Source organism: Melospiza georgiana, chromosome 7, assembly GCF_028018845.1.
Source record: "Melospiza georgiana isolate bMelGeo1 chromosome 7, bMelGeo1.pri, whole genome shotgun sequence".
NCBI lineage: Eukaryota > Metazoa > Chordata > Aves > Passeriformes > Passerellidae > Melospiza > Melospiza georgiana.
The window spans coordinates 7,757,560-7,781,932 of NC_080436.1; the positions used below are offsets into that span (position 1 = coordinate 7,757,560).

The 24,373-nt window shown below is 41.4% G+C and overlaps 1 protein-coding gene across 11 annotated transcripts in view; it reads right to left on the reverse strand.

Moving 5' to 3' along the window:
• The window catches only part of UNC80 (unc-80 homolog, NALCN channel complex subunit), a 122,877-nt gene that overhangs the window by 60,396 nt on the left and 38,108 nt on the right, over positions 1 to 24,373 (reverse strand). For 5 of the 11 annotated variants that reach the window (XM_058027900.1, XM_058027898.1, XM_058027897.1 and 2 more), the window contains 8 exons: positions 23,988 to 24,147; positions 20,187 to 20,359; positions 14,313 to 14,525; positions 10,794 to 10,929; positions 9,105 to 9,238; positions 6,284 to 6,449; positions 2,708 to 2,911; positions 1,068 to 1,168 (listed from right to left, as the gene is read on the reverse strand). In XM_058027900.1, coding sequence (XP_057883883.1) covers positions 1,068 to 1,168; positions 2,708 to 2,911; positions 6,284 to 6,449; positions 9,105 to 9,238; positions 10,794 to 10,929; positions 14,313 to 14,525; positions 20,187 to 20,359; positions 23,988 to 24,147 — 1,287 coding nt within the window. The remainder of the gene's footprint in view (positions 1 to 1,067; positions 1,169 to 2,707; positions 2,912 to 6,283; positions 6,450 to 9,104; positions 9,239 to 10,793; positions 10,930 to 14,312; positions 14,526 to 20,186; positions 20,360 to 23,987; positions 24,148 to 24,373) is intronic. The other 6 variants (XM_058027903.1, XM_058027902.1, XM_058027901.1 and 3 more) reach the window with 3 other exon arrangements.

Genomic DNA, 24,373 nt, shown 5'->3' on the forward strand with positions numbered 1-24,373 from the left:
TAGTAATGCAGCCTCTAATACAAACACATATGTCCAACACTTTAGTACACATATGTACTCACTTTAGTACACTGCAATTTCCAAATGAGGTGTAACCATTACCAAGAGCATTGGAGTACTAAAGAAAGCAGGGTAGTCCAGGGATTGAGGTACTAGATTGGAAGACATGGCATTCAAGTTCCCTGCCCTGCCAGCCTCATCTGAAAAAGAAAACTATCAAAAACTTTTTCTGACATCAAACTATTAGATTAAGCCTGTTTTTGCCCACACCCCATAGGAATGGGGCAGCTCTGTGAAATACCCAGGGAAAAAAATGAAGACATCAAGTCAGTATTGAAAAATGAAAATATCAAGTCAGATATCAAGCTGCCATTCCCAAAGGCAACTCAGAAGTCAGAGTGTCTGTGCTCACACAGGACACCATCAATCATGGCACAGCAATGCAGACTTGCCCAATTGACTTCTGGCAAGTCTAAATCACAGAGATTTAAGTCTAGGGCACAGAGATTGCCCAAAGGGATGCCTTAGACCCTGCATGGCCAAACCATATCTGCACTGTTGTACCCCTGTCTGCTGCTGGACAGAGTCAAGACTACACAAACTGCCTCATATCCTGGAGATCTGGTACATCACCTCAGGCCTTGTCTGTATTTGGAATTAGCCCCTGTTCAACAAGGCCCTGTTGGCTTATACAGGCAGTTTCTAAAATGCCACTTCCCAGAAGCCCAGCTCACACTGTAGCCCATTGTGTTGCTCTCCCTGAAACACACACTACTGGCCATGCTGGAGATAAGGTACTGAGCTAATTTATTTTTCAGCTGAGGCAGCACGGCTGTCCCTGCACACCTAGGGAGAAAACAAATCAAATATATGAACTAGAGAGAAGGAGGTTTAATTCCATTTCAGAAATGGCAAACACACAATCCCCAAAGGTCGCAGCTTACTTACACCTGAGATCCTTTATGCTATATGGGAAAAGCACAAACTGTGATCTGTTTTTTGCCAGACCAAGGTGTTCTTAGTTGAAAATGCCATCCTTGGGAGCACTTCTGGCAGCTTGTACTTACGTGCAGCCAGGACATGTTCCGGTGATAGTTCTCCTCCATGCCCGTGCTGCTCAGTACCTCGGGTTCGATGCTGGGCTCGCTCGCGCTCCAAGGGCTCCCTTCTTCAAAAGAAAAATACCCAAAAGGTTGTTGTTTTTACTGCTCCCTGTGTGCTTTAAGACTAGGGACAGCACTTGTAAGCCAGGCCAGCCTTGTGGGAACAGATGAGAGTACACAGAGTGTGTCACACTGGAAAGACTGCATCGGGACATCCCTCCCCAGTCCTCTGCTGGCTTGACACTTACAAGAACTATTTGGACTTGACCCATGGGCCATCTTGTCAGTAGCAAACGTCTGTCCCTCCATTTTTAGTTTTTTTTTCTTTAATGGAAGGGAAATGGATAATCCAAAACCATCATGAACAAATTCTTTCAGCACCATTCAGATGCTGCAAATGGTTGGTTTAGTGATCTGCATTGACTGGGCTCTGTGGTTAAAAAAGTCAACAAAAATCCAACCAGAAGTGGCACCCAACTGGAAATGCCAACAGGAAAATCCCTGCTAATTGCCCATAGAAACTGCTAATGCCATGGGGATGAAAGGGGAAAAAAATCCTGATTCTAGAACACTAGAACACTTCAGACCTCAGCCAAGGGAGAGATTTCCCTGAGAATTTCACTGACCCCTGTGTTTCCCCTAACCACTTCACACCCTATGGGCCTCCTATAAAACTAGTACTAATGATATTAGGACTTGGCTGGAAATTACTTTTAGTTTACCCTTTTTCTCTTCTTTAAGTGAACTGTGACTCGTCAAAGTTTACAGAATTGACAATCCCACTCTCCGTGTTCTCCTACTGAAGCATCTTTTGGGCAACATAAAAATGACCATTAAACTTGGGAGGTTATTCCAGCTCTAAATGTATCCACAGCTTTTGGTTAACACCAATCGTGAAGGGAATCCCTTTAATTCAACTGTGATGGAGATTTCACAAAGTAGGATGCACATCTTGTTCCCATAAGATAAATTTACAGACATCCATCTTTTAAATACTAAAGAAAGCACCTGTAAACCACAAAAATAAATCTATATGCCAGTATGTAGAAATATAGTGTGCAGCATGTGAATGTTAATGCTCTGCATATATGAATACATGTTTTACATGTCACCAGACATGCTTATGACATCATATCTGACACAGAATATGAAGTTCATGCCTAAATACATATGTGTTTATATATAAATATATACACACATATAGCCAATCTGTTGCTATGGACAATAAAATATCATATATACATATCACCTCATGTATTCATGATATCCTGTGATTTAGGGGGGTGTGTGTATGTGCAGATACACAGGTGCATGTGCTCCCCTACAGACAGCAAGCGTTCAGCTGGCAGGCCAGCATTCTAAGAGCTCATGCTTTAACACAGTTCTGAGCTGACAAGCTGTGCATGGAGCTGACACTGCACCCAGGATTTGTACCGTGCTCCTCCCAGGCCCTGGCCCAGGCAGTCCCTGAAGAGAGCTCCAGATTTTTCCTAGCCTGCAGAGGTGGGGATCTCTCTCATCATTTCTAGCTCTGCTGGGATCACATCAAGAGAATTTTATCCTTCCTGCTGTCCCCTCCCTTTCCGCCCACTCATCTAAGTTACCTATATCAGTGACAGTGTCCCTGCTGTGGGACAGCTGCAGCTCCTCATTCTCAGACTCTGAGTCCTGCCGTGATAACTTGGTGCTCTTTAGGCTGCCGGCCCGGCGAATGCTGGAAAGGGAACCCCCCTTCTTCACCCGGAAACTGCGGGTTCCTTTAATCTGGAGCAAGCGGGAGCCTCCTATCCTGATCTTCCTGCTGGGAACTGTATTGAAAGAATAAAAGAGGACTTTTTTCCCCTTAATTTTTCCCCATTTAAAAAAGAAAGAGATGCTGGCCCTCCCCGCCCTCCCAGCCCTTTGCTGCCAGCCTGTATTTGCAGCGTCTTCTGCCAGGGAATCAGAGTGGGGTCAGAGGCTCCCTCCAAAGCCAACGCCAATGCAGCTCGATCACTCGGGGAGCAAAGATGCTTCACAAAAATGTGGTCAACACCTCAAATCCTGGAGATCTGGTACATCACCTCAGGCCTTGTCTGTATTTGGAATTAGCCCTTGTTCAACCACCAGCAAGTGGAGTCATCTGCACTAAGAGAAACCCAAAGCGTGGACAAGAAAATCCTACAGTTTACACCAAACTGAATCAATTCCTGCCAGGAAGCAGGATCTGCCCAATGGATGTGAATTGTAGTTTTCTTTGCCAGTCCTTAGAGTTTACATTAGTGCAGCATCACCTCTTGCTATGGACAGCTGGCTGAATCCCAAGCATGAACAAGGCACCTTGGACAAACCTATTTTCCCATGGGCCTGGGCTCTGTAAACCTCCCTGAGCTCTGCAGTAGGATCAATGATTTATTTATACAAGAGGGGAGTCTGCTCCATGAGGCTAGCACTCAAGGCTTCTCTGAAGTGAGGTTTGCATAAATCCGTGTCTCTGCATGTTACTCTTCATCATTAGAATGCTTTAGAGGAAACAGAAGCACGTAGATCTTCTCCTTCAGACAAATCAGCAGCTTTCAGGCATTAACAACATCCATTGACACTCTGCATTTTTGATGAGCACAGACATGGAATGGTTCAATGTTTAAAGCACCAACTGTTTGCACTTTCATTCTCCTCCCAGTTCAAAGGCAGTACATGGCAGTATGTCAGTCCAAATGTTGCAACACTCAGTCATTTTACGGCAGGTCTAACCAGGCAAGGCCACGTGTGATCAATTACCTTTGGTGTGTGGTTGGGAACCAACAGCACAGAGCTTTTTGGATACTATGGGTAAGCAAAAGATTTAAATGGAATTGGATTTTGGTTTCAGGATAAAGCAAACACACCTTTACTCCTGAGATTGCCCCCAGCTCCTCCAGAATGGAATTCCCACTCCCATTTGCAGTGGCTAGCATCCTGGTCAAAGGCAGCTGGATATTTTGGGAGCTATCCCTCAGTCCTCACAAATCAGTTGGCAAAGCACTGCTGGGTGACCCAAGAATCTCCCTCCAAGTGCCCATGCTAAGTTCCTCAGCAATCGCTTCTGCTTGAACAATGTTCACATCAGCTCCACGAATCCCAGACTGCTTCAGCACATGTAACTGCATTTCATGAGCTCTGCAGAATCCCATTTTGGCACCCAAAGAGTACTTGTGATCATCTGAGAGCCTGCATCTACCTAGCTGTGGAGTCTGCATTTCAGACCTACCTGGAGCAGATTCTATACAGTAAACCCGTGGCTTTGGGGGAGCTGCTAAGCCATGCCTGGGGGGAGCAATGAGAGCAAAGTTTTTAACACTCAAGAAAAACGAAGGGGAAACAGATTAGCACTCATCAAAGAGTTTGAGATAAAGAAACCCCTCACTGCAGGCAAGCAAAACTTAGTTACATTCACACAACAACGTTTTCTTATCTAGGAAAGTGTAGATTATGAAAGATGCCTCTGCAGTGTTTGGCCCAGGTGGATTCCCAGAAGAATATGCTGTGGCCAAAGAGAAGAACATAATTATTGTAATTTTAAAATATAACATTACCTTGCATTTATTAAGCTTCTAAAATACTGGAATTACATTTTTGCTAAAGTATATTAGGATTCAACCTTCCTACCATATACCAAGTCAATTTCTCCACGTCTAAAATCATTAAAGAGGCAGCTTTAGTAAAGGAAAACAGCTTAGGGAAAAGGGAAAATGGAAAGAAAACTCAAAACTCCAGGAAAATGTAGTTTAATGGAGAAAAGGGTGCAGAAAGTCAATACTATCTTTGCAAAAATCCATTATGCCTGTAGCACAGTAACATGCAAAGGAAAAGCTAAATCAGCATTGTCTCTAAGAAAAAGAGGATAGTTAGAGACTTTCCACCAGCAATTTCCAGCAGGACTGCCTGCTTGAAGGTATCCTCATAAAAAAACAACCCCAACCCCAACCTAAACTGCTTCTCATCTAAACAGGCAGAGACATCTTATCCCACACATCTTAAGACTAACAGACAGACCATAAGGCTGTGTGTTTTTCTGGGCTGCCAATATACCAAGAGTAGACAAAATGAGGTTGAGCATCAATTTATCCAGCTCACCTTTCCTAGGTGGGTCGGCACAGAAGTAACTGTCCCACCAGACACACAGGTTTGGGGAAAGTTTTACACCACACAAGTCTTGGAAGCATTTCTAATATTTTCTCCAGTAATTGTGGCAAGGTCACAGCTGAAGACAACATAAATTTTACCCAAAGTTGGCAGAAGTCAATAAAAGCTCCTCCAATTCATTAATACACATTACAGTTCTGAGAGGAAAACCAGCCACAGACCTCATTCTTGTAAAACAATCATTAAACATTTAACCTTTTCAAGCAAAATTATCACTCAAATCCCTGCACCTGTAAATAACTACTACAAGACAGAATGTAAAAAGTTCTAGGAAACCTGTTAGAGGGTGATCTAGAGGTATCTGGCAGTTTAGTCTCTAATTGCAAATACACACACAATGACTATATTGTATTGCAACACTTGTACCATCAGATAGAATATGAGTCTTGCATGAGATGGCTCAAAAATGGAAACGATCTGCTGCTCTCAGCAAACACAGTGAGCTTGAAGTCTGCTTGTACACTATAGAGGATGTTGGTAACATCAATCTGCTAGCCATCAAAAGCCACACAGTGGATTTTTCATGTGGTAGCAAAGAATTCAAGAGGCCAATCACACTAATTTGTTGTGATGCCATGACTTCCAAACCCGTACAGATTTTCCACGGAAAAATACCAATCTTCCCTTCTATCTGTGATTTCCCCAAAGTGAAAAACTGTGATCATTAAAAAACAAACACCACTTTTGATCTTTATTTTTACAGTGAATCAAATAGTGATGCCTCTTTTCTCAGCATCTCACTAAGAGGCAGTTTCAAACAAGGCTTGCTCCTTTTTAGCAATGGTGCAAAGCTTTCGATCGATTTCAGTCATAGCACTGTTTTATAAAATTTAACATCTTTGCTTCTCACATTCATTATATTGAACCCTGAAGGCCAAAAGCGTCTCAGAAATGGTTTAAAGCCACGTGACTCCATGGCTGCCTGCTCTTTAACACAGTCTATGCAAATGAAAACACAAAATCAAGCGCCACTTCACAAGCCCTGAGAGTACAAAAGCCTTATTGTTCTGACAAACCTTTTTTCTCCTCGAAGCCAGCCTCAGATTTGAGGGTGTGGCTGCTGCTGTGCAGGGAATCCTTTGAATCTTCATTTTCATCCAGAACCCCAGCAAAGCTGATCTTTCTCTCATACCTGTGTCGGTCCATCTCGGGATCCAGCCGCAGCCTGCAGCTCTCCAGGTCCTGCAGCAGAACGGAGACCACACACATGTGCCAGCAGTGTGAGCTCCCACTGCAGCCAGAGAAGCTTCACAGGACTCACAGAATCACTGGGTTGGAAGAGACCTTCAAGATCAGGAGTCCAACCCAGCCCCAACACCTCAACCAAACCCTGGCACCCAGTGCCACATCCAGGCTTTGTTAAACACATCCAGGGACGGTGACTCCACCACCTCCCTGGGCAGCCATTCCAGAACTTTATCACCCTTTCTGTAAAAAACCTTTTCCTGATATCCAACCTGTATTTCCCTTGGTGCAGCTCAAGGCTGTGTCCTCTCATTCTGTCAGTGCGGCCTGGTGAAAGAGCCCAACCCCACCTGAGCACAGGCACCTTTCAGGAGCTGTGCAGAGTGATAAGGTCACCTCTGAGTCTCCTTTTCCCCAGGCTGAGCACCCCCAGCTCTTGAGGAAGAACTGCTTCAGATGGGATTTATTTTTATCACATCTAAGCCAACTGCTCTTTGGCCTTGCAGCAGTCTGAGCCACCTGCCAGGATGGAAGAGTTACCAACCACAGAATTATTGGGATTGGAAGGGACCTCTGGAGATCATCTGGTCCAACCCCCCTGCCAAGTCAAGGTCACTCAGAACAGGTGACACAGGAACACATCCAGGTGGGTTTGGAGTGGCTCCAGCTGTGAGCAAAATGAGCTTGTATCTGTTCCATGATCAGTCCAGGGCTTTGGGTGAAACTTCAGTCAGGACCCACACACAGCACCTCACTCAGCCCACAGCCTTGGCAAGTCTGCCTGCTCTATTGGTAGTTAACTAGCTCACCAAAACTAGTTCAGTTGAAAACGTTTCAGTTCTTCAAGGCCTCCAAGGCTGTGCTCCTACCTATGGAACAGGTCTGCCTACAAACACCAGTGGAAGTGAGATCTGCTCTACTGAAACTCCAGCTATATGGATCATTACATTATGTACCTGATCTTCTTGGAAAGGAAGCATCACTCCAAAAATACAGGCTTAATATTTTAATCTGAATTACTGTTGCCTCTTTTTTTTCTCCTCTGTACAAAGTTAGAAGCAGCACTCTATGGCCATTTTTTCTTACAGACTCTTACATAATGTGCCCTTGAGGTTTCCTTCACCTATAGCTCACAGAATAATTCCTCCTCCTTGTCTCCCATACACAAGTCTAGAAAGTGATTAACCAGTTGCACTTCTAGCTCACATAAAAGCACTGATTTCTGTTGACCCTCATTATCCAACATATTCTTAGTTCCAAGCCTAAGTACTTAATGACGTGAATTCTAAACCATGGTATTATCCTGCTTGTGGATGCAGTGATTTATTATGATGTAATATCACCAGTGTATTTAAGGAGGATTTTGCTGAATTTATTGCTTTTTAAAACTGTCCTTCTTGCACACCTTGGGGCTGAGCCACTTCATCAGAGGTCATCTACAGCCTCTGGACTCATTTTCAGAACCTAATTACAATGCTATCCAGATAAATCAGCCTGTCAAGCATAATTGCCATGACTAAAATTTGATCTGTCATTAACAAAAGCCAGGATAGTAGAGCTAAATCCTTCATGGAGATTTAACTTCTCTTTTTTTCTTTATAATTTTTATCCTGGTTTCTTAAAGAAATTTGGCTTAAAAGCTGAAACTACATCAGCCATTCAATTCTCATCTCATTCTATGCTAACCACCTCTGAAGGTGAGAGTCACAGTCAACTCAGCTTTGTTACAGATGGATAATGAGATTTTTGGCTCTTGCAATTAAGGGATGACTATTCTGTGAGTATTTAAGAAAATCTTTAGTCATGTATAGTTATTGTAGTTTAGATGTCCCCTGATCTTCCCATAGGGCAGTTCCCAGCACTGCAAATTTTTCCTTATGTAGTCCTCTTCTTGTATTTTTGTTAAGGGTTAATAAACCTTTTTAAATTTTCAAAGTGAGCAGTTGTTTCTCACAACTTGTCAACAGATGACTGTGTGCATGTGTGTTTTTTGAAACAACAGGCTAAAGGTAATGTTAAACAACAGTAATAGACATAAGAAAATCCACACAAGAATGAAACACTTAAAATCTGTTTTCATGCGTTCTGCTATTCACAGGTGACACAGGTTAGTGTCAGCTAATCAGTTGTTTAGTTTACTGTTTATGCCAGGATTTGCCTCTGAGTCTCATGGAGTTTTTTTCTTTCTTTGCTTCTTTGTCCCCATCTCTTTCCTTTCTTCCCATTCTCCCTGCAATTCTCTGGGTCTTACCCAAACCAATGTGCACCTTTAAAGTTCTGGCAAATTCTCTGCAAACCACTCTATTCCCTTCCTCTGTCTTGTTCCAATCTCTGGCCACTGCTAATCAGCTAGTGAGCATTTCAGCTCGTCACTTCCTATAGTCTACCCAGGTCTCCCACCCTTTTTTCTCAATCCCTCTTCTCTCTTTGGAAATTTTCTTTAACTTCCAGCAGCACACGTTGTGCTTCCATGGCCTTACCTTCTTAACCAACCCATTCCATGTACCCTGACCATCTTCTATTCACCACACAATGGCTCCTTTCTCCCTGCAGAGATCCACTGGAGTTTTTAACCCCTCCCTGCCCCTCCTCAGAGCCTGGAATTTGGGATTCTGTGGGCAAATCCCTCTCCAGTGTGTGTGGGCCACTTACCACAAGAGGCTCGGTGCGTGGTCTGGGCATGTAGGGAAAGGTCTCTCTCAGGAACGTGGTTATCTCCAGGAGCAGCTGACAGGCTGCCATTTTTAGTGCAAAGGGACAACAACATTTGGTAGGATTCACAGTGCCTAGGAAAGAATATTTCTGTCATGAGCAAGGGGCTAATGCAAGATCTGGAGCCAAGAGGTGATGGACATTGTCACATATGGTGCACGATGCAAGCTGCACTGAAAAACAGGAAACCCCACACTTCTGTGCCACCTTGCCTACACTAAAGGAAACAGAATCAACCAAATAGCAACCATGGATTTACCAGCACATGAAATCATACCAACATTTATATTACATTGATTATACTATATTACATTATGCTATATATTATATTAATTATTATTGTATTATGTTGTATTATATTATATATTAATTGTCTATTATATTGTATTATTTATTATATTAGACTGGATTACATTGATATTGTATACATTGATAATCCCATGATTATATACATGGATAATATTATAGTATGTTATGTTGAAGTACCTACTAAACTAACCACAAGTTTGTGACATTTTCTATACATGTCATTTAAGGCTAATACAGGTTAAGAAGTAGATACCCTTCTTTTCCTTTTCAGTTTTGCATTCAGTCAAATCTTTTGCTGTTGGAAAAGAACTACTTTCAAATATAGAAAATTATCTTAAATAAATTGAGTTATGACTAGCTGTTAAAGAGATACTTTTCCTATCATTATTAATTACTACCCTGATAATTGGAAAATGTAGCCTCCTTTAAAGTCAGGCTTCTGTAATTGTGCAAGCAATCCATGTGCTATATCACTGCCCAAAGTGGGCTTTTATGCAGTGATAAAAACAAATCCAGAACCACAGGGAGAGAAAGCAGAAGATAAAACACTACAACCAATGGGGAACAACAGTACAGGCAGGCAAGCACCAGTAAACTGCAGCACACATGCATACACAAATGGTCTAAAAGAGCACATCATGTTTGCTACCACCTTCAGCTACAACAGGATGTGTTTTGACAATTTATTTTGGTTCACAGGGCTTGCTGTAACTTGCAGGCCTATACAGACATTCAGAATCAGTGATCTGGCACAGCTCTTCCACAAGGCACAAATGTATGTGTTTTCATCATCTAGTTGTTATACAGATTTTTAATGATGCTTTTTTTTTTTAATTTCTGCCTGAAAATCAGGCACTATACTGAAGTCAAGATTTAAAAGCCTTTAGCAGAGCTGTACCAATTCACATCAGCTGAGTTGACCCTTCAATGTTCAGAAACTGAAAAGTGGCTGCTCTTATATAAATATTTTGGCAGAAGGTAACTGTGAGGAATGGAGCCTGAACCACTTTAGACACTCAGGTGACAGCAAGGCTCAAGAAACAAATTATGACCCTGCTTACAACTGCAGTTTCTGTGTGCAGGAATTGCAGCTCACTTTCTGGTTTCCCCTTCCCTTTCCCATCCAAGTCTTTCCGTACTCTCACACATCTGTCACGTTTTACAGCAAAAAGAACAGGGGAGGAAGCTGGGGTGAAAGCGAGGGACTGGGAAATAAAGCTGGGTGGCAATAAAATGAAAAGAAAAAAAAAAAATAATAAGTGCTCCTAAAGCAGAGGTTCTTACAAGCGGGGGCTCTTGTAGTAAAGGGAGTCTCCTTACTGTCATCTAAAAAGTCTTCCTCCTCATCCTCCTTCCTCAGGCGCCTCTTGGTCTCCTCATCGTAGATGAGGCCGAGCAGGTTGGCAGGGCTCTCGCTCTCCGCGTGGCACAGCTCGTTGAGGCGGACACCAATGGCCTGCAGATGGGCAAACACAAGCACGGCACGTGAGGGTCTCAGCCCCACCACAGCGCCCTGGCTTTGTTCTTACTGTCTAAAGGGGAGAAAAGGGCTGTAGAGAACAAACCGCTATCAAAATTATAACTTATTTCCCCCTTTTTGTCAACAAAAATATGCAAAGTGTCAGGATGTCAAAATTTCAGGACGAAAACTTTCAGTAAATTTAGTTAAACAATAAACCCCTCCAAACTGGCACCCAGAAGGAGATTAGGTCATTGCGAACTATTAATTTCTTCCACTTTTCTTTGTTTCTTTGATATATTTATTCCAGGTTTCTGCTAAGTCTTTCCACTGAGAATGTAGGTCTTCTGCTTAAAGAAAACATGCTGTGAATTAGGAAACCAGTAACAGTCCTTATATCCTCCACAAGACAGTTAAATACCCATGGGAAAGCCTGCTTCCATCTTCAAAGGAGAGAAACACACTGATGCAATTCCCAGAAATGAGCTGTAAGTGCTTAGAGGAGCTCGGAAGGTGCAGGGATAATGGTGTACAGAGGATCCACGGAAAGAGCAGAGTCCGTCAGATTTCCATCTTACATCCTCGAGGAATTGATTGTTTAAAGTGATTGATTAAACTGATTGTTTATCATGGCTGTTTGCCAGCATCACTATCAGCATGTCAAAAGCCCTTGTGGTGTTGTCAGCAAGCTCCAGGTAAGGGTGTGTTAGCAAGGAGATTGCTTTCCTGCTAGGACACTTGAGAGCTCTTGAGAACTCAGAATTTTCTTTGCTGCACATGCATGAGTAGAACACAGATAAGTATGTGAAATTTTATCCTGTGAGGTCATCACTTTGTGAGGGGAGAGATGCTTTAAATTACAGTTTTCATCAGCATTATTCATTTTGTCTATTTGAGTATGAGATAGTTTTAGACAAAGATACTAAGGAGGTTTTCTAAATATTTTACAAGTCAGAACTGATGGTCATGCCAGCACAATGCAATTTTCCCCCTGTGGATGAAGTGACACAGAAATACATAAATGGTCACTTATTCTTGCTATTAAACACTTCCTCTGAAACCCAGCAACAGGGGAAAGGGTAGACTCTGCTACAGAAAGAGAATGAGTTGATATTGTTGTGGTTTGCATGCTGACACAAACAGTTGTCAATCTCAGCTATCTCTGAGCCTGTACATTGCTAAAGGAATTGCACACATCTCAAATTTTTTTCCTTTCATATTTCAGGCATTTAAAGGAAGAAATTTCAGCATTTAAAGGAAGAAATGCTCTGCATGCCATAAAACAGTAATTTATTATGTATTATTTATGCTGTGTAGCCCACCCTAATGTTAAAGCAGTAAGACATAATCCCACAGCTTCCCATTTAATGAGCACTGAATTCCTGAAGTGTGTTTTCTGTATTTTCAGTTTTCTAGCAAACACAGAAGCAAAACCAAAAGTCCTTTTAACAGAAGCAGTCAAAGGAAGTGGCAGACTAACCTGATCAGAATAGATTTAGCATTGTATTATTTTAAAAGACAGCAGAACAAGTCAGTTCTTTTGATTTAAAAGGTTTTTTCCTGCCATGGGCAGTCCAAGTCACTGTGATTCTCTGATGGTTTTTAGGGAGGCTGGGGGTAAATAAACTCTTCTGGCCTTCAGTGAGAAGAATCAGAAATATGAGTGAGCAGCAAGACACCTTGCAGAAAAAGGAAAATAATCCACACTCTAAAACTACTCTCCAAATCTTATCTTATCTTACAGTTAGTAAATGCAAGGCTTTCCCCTTCTGAAATGTTCCTAAGCAGCAGCAAACACACACTAGTTTTAGAATGGAGAATGCATCCAGATAAGTCTCATGATGCCATTAAAGTTAAGGGGAAGACAATTATGCTAAATTCCCTATGATCAGATTCCCCTGGCTCCTTTCTTATGACCTTGAATCACATGGTAATACTTTTGACATTATGAAAAGAAAACCTTCCTGGACTTTTTCCAGGTCAGGTATATCAGTTGCTAAAAACAAATGGCTAAAGAGGAATTTAACTGGCTTCTAACAGTTACTGTCTTTCTTGTCTTCAATTTTTTTAGAATCTGAGAAAAGGGAAGGTCTAGAAGCATAGCATCTACAAACAGAGATGCTTTCAGAGTTCTGGCTCTCTGAAAACATGCAAAAATTCAATGACCATGTAATCCTATGCTCTCCACTTAACAGGAGTTCTCAAAGGAGTCAGGCTAAGGCAGTGACTTCGTGGAATACAGAAACAAATACCTTCACCCTATTTACTTTTTCAAGGAACTTTGGTATTTGTGCTGTTATTAAGATAATCTCCTGTGTTTGAGACTTTTCCAGAGAGTAGGATGACCAGGCAGCATTTTCTGAGTTGGCTTTAGGAATGGAAGGAGGAGATCTGCAAAGACACTAAGCTCAGGTTCTAAGACCCAAGCTGGATTGTCCCCTGGGCTGTTCTGTGGTGGGAATGCATTCATGTGGTCAGCTTTATTTTGAGGTTCCCTACAGTGTGCTCCACTGAGAAGCACATGTTGGTTTAACTTACAAGAATTCAAGTCAGCGAGGCAAAACATGACTTTTAAATTTCCAAAAGCATTGGTTTTTATGTCTTCTTTTTCTGGGGGGATGGGAATCATGGTGCTCACTGTGAAAACCACTGGTTTTCAGAAGAGGTGAGAAGCACAAAGCTCACTTCCAGGAGACATCTGAAACCAGTCAAAGGAACTTCTCCCACTATTTTGAGTTGCGAGAAATGACCTGTATACATGTCAGATGTTCAGCAATTATATCCTGGGGGCTTTACAAGGAAATTCCAAGTGACTTTCATAGGGCCTGATAAGGGCAATTGCCTCCTTCCTGCATGGTAAGAGATCACAATCAAATAAAACTTGAAGGATTCAAGTGCCAAAGAAAAACAGACAACTCTTTACATGACTCATAGTAGCTGTGTAGAATTCCTTGCCAAAGAATTCTAAGTGCTAACAGTCTGTATGGGTGCAAAGAGAAACTGAATTAAGTACAGCAAAGAGAAACTCATTACTAAAGACACAGCACCACACCTAGTTCAAGGAGCCCAAGGCTAAATATATTTGGAAGTAAGAAAAATAGAAAATAGTACCACAGCCCACATCTTCCTTCTTCCTTAGCCATTCACATATGACAAGTGCTGGAAAAAGGAGAATGGGCCAAACAGATCCTTGGGGAGAACATGTCCTAGCAAAGTCACTTCCCTTAGGAGAACAGAGGATCCTGGCAGGCTGTGAAGTGCAGGTGGGAAGGAAGGCTTCTGAATCCCCATCCTACAAGGACTGAAATCTGTACAGGATCCAATCACCTTCATACTTCGCCATATTTTTTAATGCAAGCAGAAGAGAAACCAACACTTACATCTCCCCACTGGTAGAAGAGCTTGGCTGCATTCCACTGCAGCTTCTGGTTCCTTTTGTTGCCCACAATGGGAGAACGGCCCCGGGAGAGCCCTTTCTTGGTGATGTTGACGTGGTGGCCCTTCATCCACTCGGGCCAGTTGCCACGATTGCAGCGGTGCACAAAGCGCGCGCACTCGAGGAACAGGGCTGCTCGTGCCACCACGGGAGCCTCCTGAAACGTTTGCAAAAAAATCACCTTAGAAGCAAAGCACACGTTGGAGAAGCTCTCAGAACATTAGAGTATTCTGTGATTTAAAAACTGCTTTGCTAGCTTGCCAAGGAGTCACACGGTATGAGCAACGTCTCCATAAAAAGGTGACACCAGAGTCTCTCTGCACCATCTCACCTCTTGTGCTCATAAACACTGAGCAGTCTTGCTCTGTCCACTAGAAGGGCAGGAAGAAACACTTAAATATAAACTTAAAAAGAACATTATAGCCCTCTGTAATGCTCTCCTTCAGAAACCACCTAACTGCAAAAGCAGAAGCGTGTATCTAGCACTGTTACCGCACAAACAAATCAAGTTTTAGTTCCACCTTTGCTACTGAGCTTGCAAATATTGCAGGAACAAATGGCACCATGGCACTGTTACTGTACAAACAAGTCAAGTTTTAGATCCACCTTTGCTGCTGAGGTTGCAAATATTGCAGGAACAAATGACACCACGGCCACACAGATCCTAGCGTCTGCCACTTGAGGTTCTGCTTCTGAATCTTGGGGATGAGAGCATAAATAGAGGCTCATTAAAACTAGGAAAAGGACTATTTGGGGGTTGTAATTAATACCCATGGAGACAGAAGTACATTACTCTGGTGTAAGTCAACAAAATTTCACTGCCCAAATTTCAATCACCTTAACAATTCAGTACTGAAATAACAGCAGGCAGCTGAGTTTTGAAAGGACTGACTAGTTTTCAGAGGAAAATCCTCCTGTCCCTGGCTTGAAAGAATCACTTTAATGGAAGAAATTATATTGACTGTGTCTTAGGTTATATTAATTCACCCAGCAGGAGACATGTTAGACCAATAAAGAATGCTTTTGAAACTTCCAGAAATGTTCAAAAAATGGACACAGTAATTTTGTTTCCTAAAGGGTAGCTCAGACTCAGGAGTAGCTTTTTTCCCCAGCAGACTAAACTGCCAAAATAATATCCTTACAGACACAGAAAATGACTAAAAAGCAAATGGATTTCCTAATTTCCATTTAATTTTCCCCTTTCTTCCTGCAATTTCCACAACCAAAACTCCTGCAAACAGCAGGCTGTTAAACTAAGAATACAACAATGCCTACAGTTTACCAGCTGGCTTTAAAAGGTTCACTAACAGGGATTTCACAGAGCACAAACATGTGTTATACACTTTTAGCTGCTGACAGCTTTAATTAAAAAATTTAAACAGATCAGCAGCTACTTTTAAAGAAGGGCTTGTCAAATGTGGTCTATAAATACTAGACAGGCCCTGAGACCCTGTAAGATGCTCTGTTGAACTTTATTAAATAGAGCCTCCAAGAGTGTTTTAATCAAAAACTGAAAACAAGAAATGTTGGACCAATGCTTCTAAGTTTGATTTAAGAAATTACTGACACAACATCCATATGCAGCTTTTGCTCACATTTTTACAAACATTGGGGAAAAAAAAAAGGCAATTCTCTTGAAGAGGAAGGTTTAAGCTGCCATGATGTTCTGATGAAGAAGGCAGAAAGCTGAATGCAGACACTCACTACCCAGAAACAAAACTAGTATTTAGCACTGGAAAAACATTACTAAATACTTTTTGATCACATGCATTATGGAACACAATAGTTGAGGATTTTATTTTTTTATTCTCACAAAGTTAAACCTTAACCATGGAGACATACTTGAAGAGATAAAGCCCCAGCCTTAGTATACTATTGGTTTAGTTCACTAGCAATGAGGTCAAAATTTCTTAGCATACTGGAATCCTGTAAAGAAAAGTGTTGTAAACACGATGAAAGCACATAGCTAGCACAATTAAAGGAGGATATGTAGGATGGGGGCAGAGGGAGGAGCAGGATTAATTAAAAATCACTATATTATTTTAAAATCACTGCAAAGACCTCCGGTATGAAGGAACATGATAGGGCTCAAGCTCCCTGTGATTGCTTACCTGAGGCTCTGAGAAACCTGAAGCAGCAGCAGCAAGAGAAAGATGAAGATGTGACAGAATGAACAGAGATGGATTCACACAACAGAGAAACACATCACAAATGGAGAGAAATTAATCAGGCAGGTGATGAGCAGCTGAAAAGAACACAAGTCACCGTGGTCACTGTCAACACCTGACACAGCAGCAATACCCTCACAAGTCTGTCCGTGCCTATGCAACTGTTCACAAGCCCACTTTTAACATCAGACCTGCTATATTGTCTTGCACCTTGAAATTGTTTTTGTGCTGTATAAATGTACATTAATTTGCGATTTTGTTAATAATTCGAGTCATCCCAATGAATTTTTTCAACAGATAACCTGATTTGTTCTAAAGAGCAAGTGACCTGGGTGGAAGGAACCAAATGCAGAGTGGATTTGGAATTTCACAGCATCACATTATTGGCCATGTAAACTTGATTCTGCAGTTTTATCACTACAGAGTACCTATGTCCAGTTTTGTTGTCATGAACAATGACTTTTATGGCACTAATCAATCAGCGGTACTTTTCCTTGAGTCCCTTCTTAAAGTTCACATGGTACTTTGAACAAAAATTCATTTTTGGCTCTGTTCTCTTCAAGACAGAAAAAAAGGGCATGAAATACCAATAACCTACTTTTAACAGATGCCAAGGTAAATTTGAGTATTCTCAAAAGGTGCTGACTGGGTAGCTCTGCTTTGTTTAAGCAAAAGTGACTCTGACATGAAAGTTGTCTTAGCAGGTACACAAAGACAGGTTGCAAGTAAATTATTAATCAGTGTCTTGGAGAATTGCCTGTTCCAATTAGTTCAAACCTCTCTGGCTATATCTACAAAATGGTCAAGTACAATCCATGACACAGTTCTTTGGTTTTGTTCCCAGTCTTTTACTCTGGGACCTGTTTGTAGCAATCTCTGACTTCCTTCCCAAGCATAAGCACTTCCACAGAGAAATATTTCTGCCATGGGAACAATCCAGTCTGCCAAAGACCCAGGGTGACATGGAGCCAGGATATTGAAAAGTATTCTTGCAGTTTAGACTTTGCTTCTACTGTCCCAGTACTTCAGAGGTCACCTCAAACACAATCCTACCAGAAAACAGCACCACTATTGCATTCCAACAAGGATAAAAGATTTACATGTCACAAGAAATGAGCTCACACATCTTATTGGAGAAATGATGGCAAGTCATTTACAGCAGTCTAGTTAGGATACTTGAGGTAACATAGTAACATTTATTGGAACCCTCAACATGAACTTAAGCATAGACTGAAATATCCCAAAGTAAATCAATTTTACTATTGCAAAGTCTGGATTTAATCTGGGGACATAAAGATGAAGCTGTCTGCAATGTATCAATTATCAGTGAATGTTTTCACATCCATATATTGATAGTGGTTTTAAAAATTTAGTCAAGTATGGATGCTGCTTCTAGGAAAATATGTTAACTGCATAGCCACTAAACCTAAGGCAACACTTATTTTAATACACAAACAAATTATTCACTCCATGAGGATGCATCTTTTGTTCCATTGCTCTAATTTCTTTAAATAAACATCCAGGCTGATCAAAGATTTCAAAGTTGCTGTAAGAATAGAATTTTGCAAACCTGAATGATAAAGCATGCTCAGAAAAACTATGGGAGAACTGAAACTGGAACTGTTTGCCTTTCATTTTTTAAAGGTTGCCTTAGCAACCAGGCTGGATAAAATGACTTAAGATGCTTTTCATTTGCATCAGACCTGATTCAAACTATTACTTCAAAAGCCTGAAAACAGAAGTTAAAACACCCAGAATACTCTGCTGACATACAGTGTGGGAATTTTCCATTGCCATTAAGAAATACTGTGGTATGACAGGCTGTCACCTTTTAAGATATACACTGCATGTGACTGCCTAACTTTTATATATCTCCCATACTTTGTAGACAAAATGCCAACTGAACAGGTACTTGGAGCCTCCCAAGGCTATAGTTAGAGCAAGGCTTCCTTCATCTTTAGCTGAAGACCCTTTAGAAATTCTAATACCAACATTTTCTGCATCACTCAGTGGAATGGAGAGACAGTTACATTTTAGTTTGTAGAAGTCAGCTCTGGAAGTCAGACATCTTCAAACAGCTCACTCTGACTGGTAGTTTCCAGCTGACTGCATGCATGGGCAGAGTAAGCTGGTCTGTGCTTAGGCATTTGGGAAATTTAAAAAATTAGGTAAAATATTAACAGGCAAAAGGGACATAATTGCCAAACCCCATTTTACCATCTGATTTATCAGAACAGAGAGAGGCGCATCTTCAGAAGGCTCCTGGTGACAAACTTGCTGGGAATGAGCTCTTTCCTGCCCATGCACCTCACACCTTCCTGTGTTAGCTTAGAATTTGGAACAGGGTGGCAGCCTGGAAGCCTTGAGGACTGAAGTTGAGTGTCACACACTCAGCAGGCTGAAAGCCACCTTGTGAGCTCACTGCAACCCTGACTGGTAAGAGCCACCAGGAAGGGCACTCTGTCAGCCCCTGCAGCCACAGCTTCCATCCAGAGGAACAGCAATCCCTGGCAGGAGGTGTGGGGAACAGTGAATGGAACCCGTGTCTGTGGGAAGATGGGTGAGGAGCACTCCAAAGAGCAGAGCTGGATGGGAACTGACAGCAACAGCAACTCCAGACCAACACCAATGCAGATGTGCTTGGATGTGCAGAGCAAGGGTGCAAGGTCAAGGTGAAGGTACAGAGGAGAGGAGCACAGAGCATAACATCCCCACAGCCATGGAGCAGGCAATGCAGCACAGGTCAGGGCAGCAAGGCAGAGTCCATGAGCCTGAGACCTCCAGCAGTAAGCAAAAAACCTGAATTTGTGCACAAATGGCACAGCAGTCACACAGGTGAGAGGTGAGGCATGGGAAGAAAAGGGATAGAGAGCATGTGGATTTTAATCTTCTAATCTTTTTTCAGCTTGCACACAGCCAAACACTTAGGGGAGGAAGTAAAAAGCAGCATGCAGAGAAATTGCTAATATTTGACTGGTTTTTCACAGCTGTATTTGTCACACTCCTTGCCTGTCACATAAACACCTCACAGAGCCCCACTGGCTCATGAATCACAGGGTGAAGGCCACAGCTTTAGAAATGGGAGGGATTGTTAAAAAACACAACTGCAAGGATAAGAAGGAAGGAGATACAGAATATCAGGAAGAAGGGACTGAAGTGCGTCACTTCTTTGATTTGCACTGGCCAATCAGCAATATCCACATTTAAAAGCAAGCATACTGTGATATAATTTTTTTTTCCACTGACTGGCTCTGGTAACTAATAGCTCAGTGTTGCCTAATGCACTTAGACTCTGTCAGAACTTAAGAGTGGAATTCCTGCACCTCTCCAAGCAGTTATTCAATCTTTATTCTCTAGTTTGGCACTAGGAGCAGAAACAGAGCGTCTGTGAGAGAAGTACTGAGACAACAATACAAGCTTTGCACTGGCAATAATGCAGTTATGGGGAGCCATGTAATAAAAAAAAGATCCATTTTGTCTGCAAACTTGTCCACTCACAGATGCTAAAACTCCAGCTAACACCACCAGCAGCAGCTGGTGGTGATGCTTTACACTCTGTCTGTGGGGCACGAGGAGCACTAGTGAATGACAGTGGACCACCACGTGTGCACATGCTCCCAGCAGGAAACCACAGAGCAATCATCACTTACAAGGTCCAGGGCTGCTGCCAGGATGGAGGCATCAGGGATGGTGCCTGGCTCACAGCAGTTCAGCAGAAACTGGAAGCGCTTCATGCCCTGGCGGATCGCTCCCAGGTTCACAACGTTCTTGGATTTCCCTCCTTCTTGTTTGGAGGCCAAGTGATCATCAAAGCTGTGGCAACCTAAAGAGGGAGAGAGTACAGAAGGGATGCAGGGAGGGGTAGAGAGAAGGGAACACAGTCTCTCACCAGTAAAAAATGGGGAACAAAAACCTCGATGAGTACAGCCTTAGTGTAAATCTCTTTCTCTCCTTGTGTTATCTTGAAGATAACAGGTTCATTTTTGCAACATTCCTGACTTCCATGAAACAGACACACAACTAGTCAGATTCTGGCATTGGTCACACTGATATCTTCCCAGAACAGTCCCACCATACTCAGTGTGGAAGCCCAGGAGCTACTCCAACACAGGTGAACTAGGATGCTGTCTTTCCTCCCCACCTGTTTAACACAGATGATCTTGCTTACAGTTCTTTTTTTTCCTTAATAATCTCCTAACTTACTTCTCTATTACCTTTTAGTTTAAAGTGCAGCATGCATAACCCTTATTCCTCATGGATCAGTTTAGTAACATATCTACTAGGACAGAAAAATCAGTAGTGAATGTGTAGTCTATGTGGAAATCAAGCACTTTTTTCAGGCAAACATCTGCAATTGCCACAAGAGTGAAGAGGAAAGTGAGACTGGCCTCAACTCCTAGATTTCATCATTCCAGCCTCTCTCCCTTGAAGGGTCTTGTATGTTTTGGGATGGAAACAGAGTTCAGTTCAAAAATGAAGATGGCATCCCACCCTGGGGACAATTTTAAATGCTATGTATAGAGTTCACACCCTAAATCAACTAATCCACATTAGCACTTCTAGTGCAGAACATCATTATGCAATTGGTAATGACAGAGTTGAGAGAATGGTAGAAAGACAGATTAGAAACAAGGAAAGCTGTTTGAAGGTCAAAGTGTTTCGTAAAAAAAAAGCAAAGTCAGTTTCTGGGCTTTCTGTCTTTGCCCATAATACTCTCCCTGTTTACATCTAAAAGTACAAAAGTTTACAGAACACTGAAGGAAAAAGCACTAAAGAAGAGAACACAGAGTAGAGAATTCAGAATTGGTTTTAAGTATAGATAACTTGAAAGACAAGAGTAAAAACATCAGCTCTACAGGACTTTTTGTCTACTTCAGGAAAGAAGGATGGCTGAAACTCACTTCCTAGAATTACTTGGAAAGCATTTATGCACCACAAAAAAAAAACCACAACAGAAAATAACAATGTAGATCTTCACTTTTCCCTTGAAGACAGAAGTATATCAAATTTCAAGAGACCTCTTTACAAATTCCTTGTCCTTTTTTTTCTCCAGTGAAGCTGTACCTAGTTACCAGCAAACAAAATGTTCCTATGTTGGGAAAATACTCCATTGAAATGGATCAAACCAAGTGGAAAGAACAAGTAGAACACTTACACATGTGAGCAGTTACAAACATCCTTCCAAGTCCTCCTGTTTTCTTGTAGCTTTTATATCTTATCTGAGCCTCCCTGCTATGACTGTTATAACAGCATCTTCAGTAAGTGCCCAAAGGAACATTTTGGGTCTCACATAAAAGCACTGTAATTCTATCCATGTCTATGTGCTCTTAGTATAGGTAAAAAGAGGTATAGTTAAATATTTATTTACTTTAAAATAAATATTTTTACACATGAATGTGTAGATATATGTATACATATGCACACATACAGATACACACACATATGTATGCTTACATACATCTGTAACACAGAATTTCCAGTGGTCTACATGATAAATCACAACGAAGACTACAGTTCATAAATAATGTCACAAATTGTTCTACTTTTTATAATTTCTAATGCAATTTATTTCTCCTTTATGCATTACCTCTTAAATTTGGTCTACTGTTAAAAAACCCAAAAACACAGGAGGAAACACCACATGAAAAAAACACAAGAGCAAAGTAATAGCATAACACCATGAATGACAGAAATGAGAAGGCAGAGAGAGGTTCCAGGATAATGCCTATGATCAGATCTTGAGGGATTTAACAGTACACCCATCTGCCATTAAAAGGCTTTTATTCTCCCTTTGTTAAGCACAGAAAAATTGATCTCTATGGAAGATAAGGAAGCACTGGAAATTTGAAGGCTCAGTGTACTGCTGCTGTAGAATTCTACTGGGTTATAAACTGTCCCACCACAAACAGCCTCTGATATCACTGTGCACATGCAAGCACAGACATACAGAGGGCAGATACAACTATTTTTGCTAAAGCTATGTGGCTCTCATTGAGTATCAGAGACCCTTGTAGATACAGTGATACAGCTTCCTTAACTGTCACAATTTGCCTCATAAACTTTTATTACTCTTGTATTAGCAAGATTAAAAAAAAAAAAAGTAATTTTCTACGGCAAAATATGAAGGTCATCTCACAGGCACACTGCAGAAAGAGCTGTGGCAGTCTGTAAAGTTCTGTAAAGTTCTCACTGCCCCTCAGCCATTTCTAACCATTTTTAAAATATAGTGGAAGTATTTCACACCCACTTCAGCACAAAACAGTGGATGAAGAAACAAATTTCTTCCATTGCTAGGGAATGCTGCCAGACTACAACAAGGTGCTGAACTGATGCATTCTCATAAAGGAACAATATTTTTCATCTAGGAGCTAACAGAAAGGCACCACCATTCACCAGTGGCAGATGATGACCTGTTTACAGTGACAAGATATGCTTATGTTTTGCAATTATCACTTGCCTTAAAAATGCCTTGAATGCATTACTCTGCAGGCCTGGGACAGGTGATGGCAAAATACACACAATGCAATGTCAAAGTGCAATGTCAGAAGAAAACCAAACATAATGCCAGAAAATGTAGCATATCATAAAACTACAGAAATCATGTTAAAAAATAAAATTGACTCCTTTTTGTGTGTTTTTGGGAATCCAGTTGTGTTGCCTTAAAAAAAAAGTAACAGAACTTCAAGAGACAAGGTTATCCCCCTGGCAAGAAGGATGTGCTTTGAGCTGACAACATGAGCATGTCAATGACTGCATGATATCTTAAAACAGATTATACCATGACCTTGTATTATTCATAAAAGCACTTTTCAGACATTGCTGACTTTGAAAATACATAACAATTAAATACACTTCTGTGGAACAGAAAAGGAATGTTTCTATTCTTACGTTGTGTGCTAAGAAAAAGGGACAGCATCCCTAACAAATGGTATGCAGAGACTAGACATGCAAACACAGAAGAAAAGAGATAATTACAACAAGGTTTGTGTAGGGTTTTCCATTTCTGTGCTGATATTTGCTAAAACTGCCAAATAGTTACAAATTGAAAAAACAAAACTAAACAAAAAAACAGATGGAATTATTGTATTGGACAACAGAAGATTTACATACCTAATTTTGAACTGAATAAGTGCTTTGAAGCAAGTATTAAATTTTCAAATTTGATTTGATTTTAAAAGCCCAAATGTTGTATTTTATAATTTATTTGGATAATCTGGTAATTTTTTTTAGAAAAAAAAATTTACCACAGCTTTTTTCTAAATCAAAACAAAAGCAAGAAGGAAGGGAAAGAAAACAGTTACAAAGACTAAAAAATTGGAGAAGGCTACGATGGAGACAAAAACCATGGAGAAAGCAGGAAAAAAGGGAAAGGGGTAAAATACAGAAAGAAATATATTTTTTAAAAATGATAAAAAGAAAGCAAAAAGGAGACGAGAACCCTGATTTCTAACCATCTTTTTCTTCTGTGTGATGGAGCTTGGATGGGTGTCTTCGGCAGGTGCGCCATTTACCAAGACGCTTGAAGAAATTCTCCTCTTCGTCTCGCCCGTTGTCCAGGCCTCCTCCTGGCCCCCCTCCTTCTGACAGCTTCACTGCGCTGGTAAACTTCACCTGTGCAGGGACAGAGGGGCTGGTCAGCCTGGGGAACCTGGTTAGACACTCATTGGTTGGGCACAAACATCTACAGAGGGGCTGTGAGGGTCACCAGAGTAACACAGCTGGGTCTGGGCACGGATTTACATACGCTGAAGCACTTCATCTTTTAAGCTTTCTGCTTAAAGGATTGGTCCTTCTTGAGGGGCTGTGGAAGGACAAAGAAGGAAGGAGAAGTGTGACC